Source organism: Pseudopodoces humilis, chromosome 1, assembly GCF_049639895.1.
Source record: "Pseudopodoces humilis isolate 2021_Gansu_Grassland_sample_001 chromosome 1, ASM4963989v1, whole genome shotgun sequence".
Taxonomy (NCBI): domain Eukaryota; kingdom Metazoa; phylum Chordata; class Aves; order Passeriformes; family Paridae; genus Pseudopodoces; species Pseudopodoces humilis.
In genome coordinates, this window is record NC_142200.1 from 1,461,099 (window position 1) to 1,470,029 (window position 8,931).

The window sequence follows — 8,931 nt, forward strand, 5'->3', positions numbered from 1 at the left end:
TAACTGTACCCATTCCTCCCCAGCGTGCCACAACCATGGAATATTTACCCTAGCACCAGTTTGCCCTCTGATCCAGCCACTTCCTTATCTCCTTCTCCCTCGAGTGTGTTTTTGCAGCTGTCTCCACCTTTCCCAGCACAAGCCACATTCCTGGCACTGGACTCTACCCCTGCTGCCTCTCTTGCTTCACCCTTCTTTTTTTGTGAAGAACTATTTTTTGGCCTTGCACTCACAATATGAAGCCAGTGGTTCAATAAAGTCCTCCAGGGACCTCCAAACTTGCAAGAAGAGGCTGGAGCACTCAGGGCAGTGTGGGCTGGACTAGAACAGAAATCTCTGCCAGCAGAGTTGCTGTGTTGAGCTCTGCAGTCTGTCCCACACAACAGCCTTGGGGAAGGAGGTGCAAGATAAGCTTAGGCCATAGAATATAAAATATCCTGAGCTGGAAGGGACCCAAAAGGATCATCGAGTTTTCAGAAGGCCTTCCTTCCTTACCTGGTGTAGTTCTCACCGCAGAAAACTGGTCCCTGGTGGCTCTGGTCACACCTTCCTTTCGCAGCATCCTGTCATTAGTGCTGTTCCCGCCCAGCCATTCCAGCAGTATCGGGATGACTCCAGATCCCGTGCTGGGCTGTGACCTCTGTGGCTCTTAGGTTGTCTCTCTTCCTTCTTATCAGCAGACAGGCCCTCTCCAGGAAAAACATGGCGCTGGTAATGTTAAATTTAAGTGTGGGAGAAATCCAGGAAGCTGTAGATCCTTGTACTCTTCTCTTGGGGATGAGGAGAGTGTATCATAAAATCCCAAATCTGGGTTGGAAAAGACCTTAAAGACCACGCAGCTCCAGCCCCCTGCCATGGGCAGGGACACTTTCCACTATCCCTGGTTGCTCCAAGCCCCATCCAACCTGGCCTGGAACATTTTTAGGCAGCCAGAGGTTCTCTGGACACCCTGTGCCAGGGCCTCCCCACCCTCACAGGGAAGAATTTCTTCCCAATATTCAACCAAAATCTGCTTCATTGGCCTGTATGAAACAGGGTTTTTGTAAATGTGTCTGAATTACATTTCCTCAAGTTACCACAAAGCTGAAACTTCCCATTTTTTGAGTATTTGGTTTGTCCCAGAAGCCTGCTCCAGTGGAAGATAGGAGACCACAGAAACTTCTCTCAGAAGTCAGTTCCTGCTAGAATACCTGGCAGTGACAAATAAAACTGAGCCACAGGAAAGAAAAGGGAAGCAGGGGTTTGCAGGCATGGGTTTGCTTCCCAAGCAGAGTACTCTGAATGCCTCTGACAAGACAGGAGCTGGAATTTCTCCTGACAGATGCATTTGCCGAGAAATGCTGACTCTGCAGAATTAAACCCATCTGTGGCACAGAGTTTGTCAAGCCTGCTTGTTTCCTGTTGGCTCACCAGCCTTATCCTCCACTCCCAGGCTTTCCTGACAGCCAGTTTCACAGGGGCCCTTCCCCACTGCCCCTCCTGCAGCTCATTTCCTAGAGGATTTAGTTATTTCCACGGGACCTACTGAATTTGGGACACTCCAACATCAGGGGACTTATTTACAGTCAGGCCTCATCCTGCCAAGCAGCCCAGGCTGTCCCATGCCACCCCAGCTGCTGGGCTCTTTGAGCTTCGCAATCCTGTATGTCTAATCCAATTTAGGTTCTGGTCAACAGATGGGAGAGTTGGTTCTTTATGTGCTTGGATCTTGAGTGGGAGCTGTGCATGCAGAGGGGTCAGACCTGAGGAGGGGGTGTTGCATACAGGGACCGTTTCTGTATTTGGGGGAGCCTCGCCTGCAGGAGATCCATGCAGGGAGCCCTGGATACAGGGAATGTGTGTGTACAGGGTCGTTTGGAAGGTGTGGAGGAGGATGTGTGTGCGCTCAGGGCATCTGTGAGAGGAGACGGACGGAGGAGGGAAGGGAAGCAGGAAATCAGCAGGTCCTGTGGGTAGAGGGAGTCAAGAGAATCACGGAATTCCAGAATAACCTGAATTGGACTTGGACGAGTTGCGTCCAGCATGGAACCCCCTACTCCCGTCTCTTCCTTCAGAGAAACAGAGGGGACCCGAAAGGGGGCTGGAAAAAGCCTCTTGGGGCACGGCTAGGGGAAAGCTGGCTCTGTTCCCCCTCGGCCAGCCGCTGCCATGCCGACACGTTCTTCCCACCGCCCCTTTCCCGGCCCCGGTTCTCCCTAGCGGGGAAACGAAAGCAGGCGTGGCCGGGGAGGCGGAGGGGGGAGGCGGCGCGGGGACCGGGCCCGGCCCGCGGGGCGGAGCCGCCGCCCTTTCCCCACCCCCGGCGCCCGGCCCTGCCGCCAGCCCTGAGCTCCTCCAGCTGCCCTGCGCATTTCTCCGTCCACATCGTCCGCACCATGAAGGCGCTCCTGCTCGCTGTGCTGGCCGCGGTGCTCTGCGTGGAGAGAGGTAAGGGAAGGGGATGCCCCCGCCACCATCGCTTCCCCCGCAGGTCCCCCGGTCCCTCGCCAGCCCTGCGTTAGAGAACTAATTGGGGGCTGGGGGAGTGATGCGTGTGGTAGGGTAGGCTGTGGAAGTTGGAGGTTTGTAGGGGATATAAGGGTTGAAAAGGGGTTTTGGGCACAGCGCTGAGCCGCGTTATGGTTCGGAGCGGGATGCGGGGATGTCTCCAAGACCTGCCTCGCAGCAGTGTCCTCCTGAAGCAGGAACTTCGGGGTTTCCCCGCCTGTATGAATAGGTGAGCATCTCCGGCTGCGCGGGTGGATATCCTGGAGCTTTTCCCAGTTGCAGCTCGAACAAAGGAGCAGGGCCGGCTCCGCTCCTCTTTTTCGGCGCAGCCAGCCGGGATAACGGCGCTGGGATGGGCTGAGATGCAGCCGAGAGGAAGGAGGGTGGAGGGGAGAGGCAGCCCAGCCCCGGCAATGGCTGATGGAGCAAAGTCAGGGCAGAGCCACTGGTGATTCTGGCTCCTGCTACCCCCTCCGAGCATCCTTCGGGGCCGCCTGCGGTGGCCGGTGCGGGGCGCGATGACCCCAAAGGGACAAAGCCCTGTGGGGCCGCCGAGAACGCGGTTCCTGTTGCTGTGTGTGTTAAACTGCCAAGTTGCCCAAGTCACAGGGCCTGCCACCCCCTCCTTCCCCACCCACCCTATTCCTCACTATCCAAACTCCTCGGGGCCGTGCAAAACCGCGTATTTTTCCCATATGTCGCTGCTTGGAGAAGCCAAACAAAGAGCGAAGGGGAGAGTTCTGAGCTCTCCCAGCCCCTGCTCAGTACGCAGGGTCCCTTCTTGTTTTCTGAGGGCACCGCTGGGATGAAAGTGGCTGTTTGCTGCCCTTGCCATTCCCCCTTCCCAGCGGGATCCGGGAAGCAGCTGGCAATTGTAGCCTTGAGTCTCGGGCAGAGACTTGTGCTGGCTTGTGCTCAGTTCCAGCACAAGCTGGATGGGCGGGCCAGGCCAAGGCAGTTAAGGGTTTCATCCCCCCCACCCCCCAAAAAAAAAACAACAAACCGCAACCCTTTCAGCTTTAAAAGTAAGTTTTTATCCAGGCAAAAAGGTTTGTTGCAGGTGGTTTTATCCCCAAACAGTTCCAGCATGTCCGGGGTGATTTCACAGAAGAGCTTTACCCCCTGCTCAAAGATCGTGCCTGTGGATCTTGATAAGGATTTTGCCTAAGAGAATGGAAAAGCAGCATCGGGGCTTGAATGGAAAAGCTGCCAAAGCAACAACAGCATTTTCCTGGTGCTGCCGAGCTCTAGAGTGAGCTTTTAAAGGCGGTTTTTTTTCCCTGTCTTTGCAGAAATTATTCAACCCCTTATCTGAAGGAATTCCCCCAAATGCCCTGCTCTGTTTTGGAAGCTCTTTGTTCCTCCGAGAAGCCAAGCAGCAAACAAATAAACACATTAATTCTTCCACAGGTGCAAACAAGGCTTTTCTTTTGCATTGTTCAGCCTTGGGGTTTTTTTCCCCCCACTTTTTTTTTTTTTCTTTTCTTGTAACCTTGAGCTCCAACTCTTTGCTCCATCTACGGCTGCATGAAATTAATTCTGCCACCCCTCTTGTGCCGTTTGTCTTAATCACTCATCCTGTTTAACCTCTCATAACTCTGCAGTGGGTGGTTTTTGGGGGGCAGAAAGTGAATATTTCCTTTCTTAAACTCTCCTGGAAGGATATTTTCTGGTAAGACGGGGGGTAATGGGTAGGTGTGACAATGACAAACACGGGGACAGGTAGGAGATGCAGAGGCAGGAGCAGGGATGGAGTCACGTGGCGGAGAATTTCATGCCCAACAGCACTTTTATGTCATGTCCAAAGATTTCTGGTGTGTTTGCTCCTGGAACCTTTAATGAACAGCATTGCACCACTCGTGCCTTCGGTGCAGCGAGCAATTACATATGGGGACATCTGTCCTGCCAGAATGCCCACAGGAAGCCTGTAATCCATTTCATTCCTGATTGCTGAAGATTCCCGGGATGAGTCAGTTTGCCTCCTCGGGGTGGTTGGGAGGTGAAGAGTTTGGGACAGGTCAGACTTGGGAGCAGAGCTGGGCTTCACTCCGAGGTCCCACATGGAGTTGGGGAGCGAGGGGCAATGACTCAGTGGCTGGTCCCATCCTCCTCCTCGTCTCCTAAATGCAGAGATCCACTGAGGAGCCTCTCCTGGAGGTTTTGACTCAGCTGGTGGCCCTGTCATCCCGGTGCTGTGGGTTGTGGTGGCTGCCTTGGTGTGCTCAGGTAACCCTGTAAGATCAGGGTAAGGATCCTCGGAGGATGCGTGAGCCAGTCCAGGAAATTCCTGCTTGGGGGGTTGTGGTGTTGGCTTCCACTCCAAAGCAGAGATTTGGCTGCTCTGCTGTGACATTCAGGATCTCCCACTAACCTACTTTAATCTGTTTCTCTGAGATTGTATTTTGTTTTCTTTCCCCTCCTCAGCTGTGGCTGCTCAAAAGTCACTCCTCTGAGAGCGATTGTTATTTTTTTTCTCTGATTTTTCTTGTAGAAACCTTTTATTTTCCTGAGAGAAACAGGAATGAGAAGAACCTTGAGATGTGCAGTCCTATGGCAGAGTGGGACAGATGCTGAGCAATATTTGTCCAAAAAAGAATCGTTCAAAATATCCATGTCAGAAACTGCTGAGCCTCAGGGAGCTCTCCCAGGGCTTCACTTCCTTAGGAAAATAGTCCAAGGGGGAAGAAAGAAAGCAAGAAAGCTGGAGAGGGTTTTTTTTACAGGGATAGGATGAGCAGGAATGGCTTCAAACTGAAAGAGAGTAGGTTTAGGTTGGATATTAGGAAGGAATTCTTCCCTGTGAGGGTGGGGAGGCCCTGGCACAGGTTTACCAGAGAAGCTGTGGCTGCCCTTGGATCCCTGGAATTGTCCAAGGGCCAGGCTGGACGGAGCTTGGAGCAACCTGGAAGAGTGGAAGGTGTCCATGCCCATGGCAGGGAGTGGAACTGATCGATCCTGAAACTCCCAACCCAAACCATTCCATGATTCTTTGATTTGTGGCTGAAGGAGGTGGGAACAGGGATGGGGCTGCCTCACACTTCCCACCCTGAATCAGCCCCTGCTCTGTTCTGCATCCTGTAAAAACAGAAAGGGAAAGGCAGTGCCTCGTGGAAGGGCTGCCTGGGAGCTCCAAAATCCCGAGTCCATGGAACATTGGGAACAGGCCTGGTCTGTCTGCATATGTAGGTCAGCAACTGCAGCGTGGATGCGATGCTCTTGTATGTAAAACGCAGAGATCAAAGTGCCCGTGGCCCTGCTGAGTCTCTGGTCCAGGCTGTCTCCACAACCATTTCCCACCCCAAATGCTTTTTTCCAGTCATTCCTCTTTGTGAGGGATGTAGGATAGGAGCCAGCTAATCCATCCTGCTGCTGTAGGATAAGCCATAAATGGCCTCAGGTTGCTCCAGGGGAGGTTTAGTTTGGAAATGAGGAAAAATTTCTTCACTGGTCAAATTTTGGAGCAGTGGTGGAATCACCATCCCTGGAAGTGTTCACAAAATTGTGCAGCTGTGTTGCCTAAAGATTTAGTTTAGTGGTGAAGTTGGCAGTGCTGGGTTAATGGTTGGGTTCAAAGATCTTAGAGGTCTTTCCCTGAAATGATTCCCTGATTCTGTAATTTTAGGGGACCTGACAGTTTTGCAGGTCTTGAGCTTTCTGCAGCTGAAAAATCATTTCCACCACATGCTCTGGCTCAAACATGGCCTGATCTTGGTGCCCAAAGTCAGGTCATGTAAAATTTGAACCCATGGTCACACCTGGAGCGTTTCCCATCAGTGTCACAGAATCATAAAATCAGAATGGTTTCACTTGGGAGGGACCTAAAGATCACCCAGTTCCAACCCCCTGTCCCAGGCAGGGGCACCATGTCCATGGTAGCTGAGCTGAACGAGCCCAAACCTCAAAAATTCACCTCTGGAGTTTGGTTTCAAGTTGGCAGCTGTATCTCAGACACATTCTTGGTGCAAACAGGGTGGTGACAGAAAGTGCCAGGCTGTGGTTGTATCAGCTTTAGCTGATAAGAGATTGAAATGCCTCCCTGAGGCTTGAACCCTTTGCTTGGCCAGTTTTTTTTTGGGGGAAAAAAAAAAAATCCCCTATTTCAGGTTTCAAAGCAGTTTCAAAACTGAAAGTGTGGCTGTGGGCAGACGCGAGACGTCCCGTGGGACAGAGGTGGGGACCTCCAAGTGAGGACATCTTCCCACCAGCGCCTAAACGAGCTTTGCCTTTCTCTTGCAGCCCACACACTCGTCTGCTTTTCCTGCTCGGATGCCTCCTCCAACTGGGCCTGCCTGAAGCCTGTCAAGTGTGGAGAGAATGAAAACCACTGCGTGACAACGTATGTCGGAGTGGGACTCGGTGAGTGGTGACAGCACCTCCTCCTGCCCCTCTTGGCTTCTCTCCTGGGTCACCTGCTGAGCTGCAGCGAGGCTTTGCCGCCTTCTGGCTGGGGGAAAAAAAGGGAAAGTTCTGCTTAGCAACTGAGTGTCGGACCATCCCACAGGAATTCTTAGGAGGGACGCGCTGCCAGGAGGAGTCACGTTAAAGCCCACGTGCCTGCACCGATGCCCGCGAGTCCGGGGGGAATTTCAGGCTGGGGGCGGGGAGTTTGCTGATGAATAAGTGAAAGCGTGGAGGATGCTGCAGGCTCCTTGTGTGGGAAGCTCCAGGGTTGCTATTCCTGCTGATTTTTTTGCCTCCTGTTTGGGTTCTTCGTCCCTGAGTCCCACCTTTGCTTCACTTTCCGTGGACAAGGCAGGAAGGGAGGGTTGCAGTTTTCCTTCCTGAGTGCCTGGAGAGATTTGGGGAGTTCTGTCCTTCCCAGCTGCTGCTCTGAGGGAGGCAGGATGCCCTGGCAGATCTTCTGGCGCCTTTGCAGGAACCAGAGCCCATCCTGGCTCTCCCTGGCAGGGAGAGGAGGGGGAATTTCATGCCTGAGTCTGCAGCGTGGGTGGGTCAGATGTGCACAAACAGAGACTGGGAGCTTTTATAAACTTCCCTTCATAGCCCAGTGCTAATGGTTTCTTCTTTCCTGCCTCCTAATGTGGGCTGTGCCTCTCTGGAAATGCAGACTTGGCTCCCAAGTGTCTCCCCAGTGCTCCCTGTCTCCCTTGAGGAGCCCCAGAGCGAAGCTCAAGAGGGATTTTTGGGATTCCTCACCGGAGCTGTTGCAGCTGAACGTTGGCTGATCCAAAGGGTCCCTGGGGAGTTGTGTGGTCTCCGGGGTGTTTGTTCGAGCTTATCATGGGTGATTCTAGATAAGATGGGCTGGCTGGCATTCCTGTCTCCGAGAACCACTTCATCCCCTCTGGAGCACTTCATCCTCCCTGTGCCGCCTGCGCTGCCCCAGCTCTTCCAGCGCTGAAAATCCTTTGCAGAGCAGGTGATCAGAAACCCAAAAAAAACCCGTTCTAAACCTGTCTCTTTTCCTTCCTCTCCACCCCACCCCAAATCCAGGCGGCAAATCCGGCCAGTCCATCTCGAAGGGATGCTCTCCCATCTGCCCCAGCGCCGGGATCAACCTGGGAATAGCGGCCGCCTCCGTTTACTGCTGCGACTCCTTCCTCTGCAACATCAGCGGTTCCAGCAGCGTCCGAGCCAGTTACGCCATCCTGGCCTTGGGAATTCTCGTCAGCTTCATCTACGTCCTCCAGGCTCGCCAGTGATGGGGCTGCCCGAGGAAGAGCCGCCTCCCACGGGTCTCGTTAGCCAATATCTTCTCTGTTGCTGTCTGCAAGGAGATCCTCTACTTCTCAGCAGGCTTCCAAGGTGATTGTTTCCCAGACTTTTTGCTCTTCCAAGAATTGGAGACCTGAGCGGTTTGGCCAAGCTGTTCTCCTCCTCCTGTGGACGTCTCCCACTGCACTCTCGCTCCTCCTTGGCCAAGGTGGATAATTTTTGAAGGGTTTCTGCTTTTTCTACCTATTAATAATCTACCCACCCCCCCCCCCTCATTTCTAAGGTTGGTTAAAACCAGGCTGGGACTCGCTGAGAACAAATTCACCCCAAGCACCACCAGGTCTGCTCCAGCACATGGGTGGCACAGGCAGTGGGAATGCAGGATCCAAAGGGAGACACATTCCTGGCCCCTCACAGCTGCAGTCTCTTTTTATAAAATAGTCTCGTTTCCTCTGATCCTGGGCTGACTTTTCTGGAAAACCAATGCCGTGTACCTTGTCCTTCCAAGTTCTGTAAGTGCCAGACCTGAATAAACTTGCTCCTGTTGTTACCTGAGATGGGACGTGTGTGTGTTTCCTTGCTCCAGGGATTAGGAACTCTTTGATGGAAAATCCCAATATTGTACCCAGCACGAGGGTCCCTCACCCTCTAGAGCTTTTGGGTGCTTCATCTCCACATCTTTTCCAGCTGTGAGCAGCAAATCCATCTCCTCCCTGTTGCTGTCCTTCCTGATAAAAAACCTCTGGGCCAGCTTGTTCCGCCTCCCTC

General features: G+C 53.1%; 1 protein-coding gene across 1 annotated transcript; it reads left to right on the forward strand.

The window, feature by feature from the left end:
- Positions 1 to 2,296: 2,296 nt before the first annotated feature.
- LOC102102601 (lymphocyte antigen 6E) lies at positions 2,297 to 8,718 on the forward strand. Its single transcript, XM_005516871.3, has 3 exons — positions 2,297 to 2,427; positions 6,724 to 6,843; positions 7,942 to 8,718. Exons 1-3 carry the CDS (start codon positions 2,376 to 2,378, stop codon positions 8,148 to 8,150), a joined length of 381 nt encoding a protein of 126 aa, XP_005516928.1. The 5' UTR covers positions 2,297 to 2,375; the 3' UTR covers positions 8,151 to 8,718.
- Positions 8,719 to 8,931: the final 213 nt, after the last annotated feature.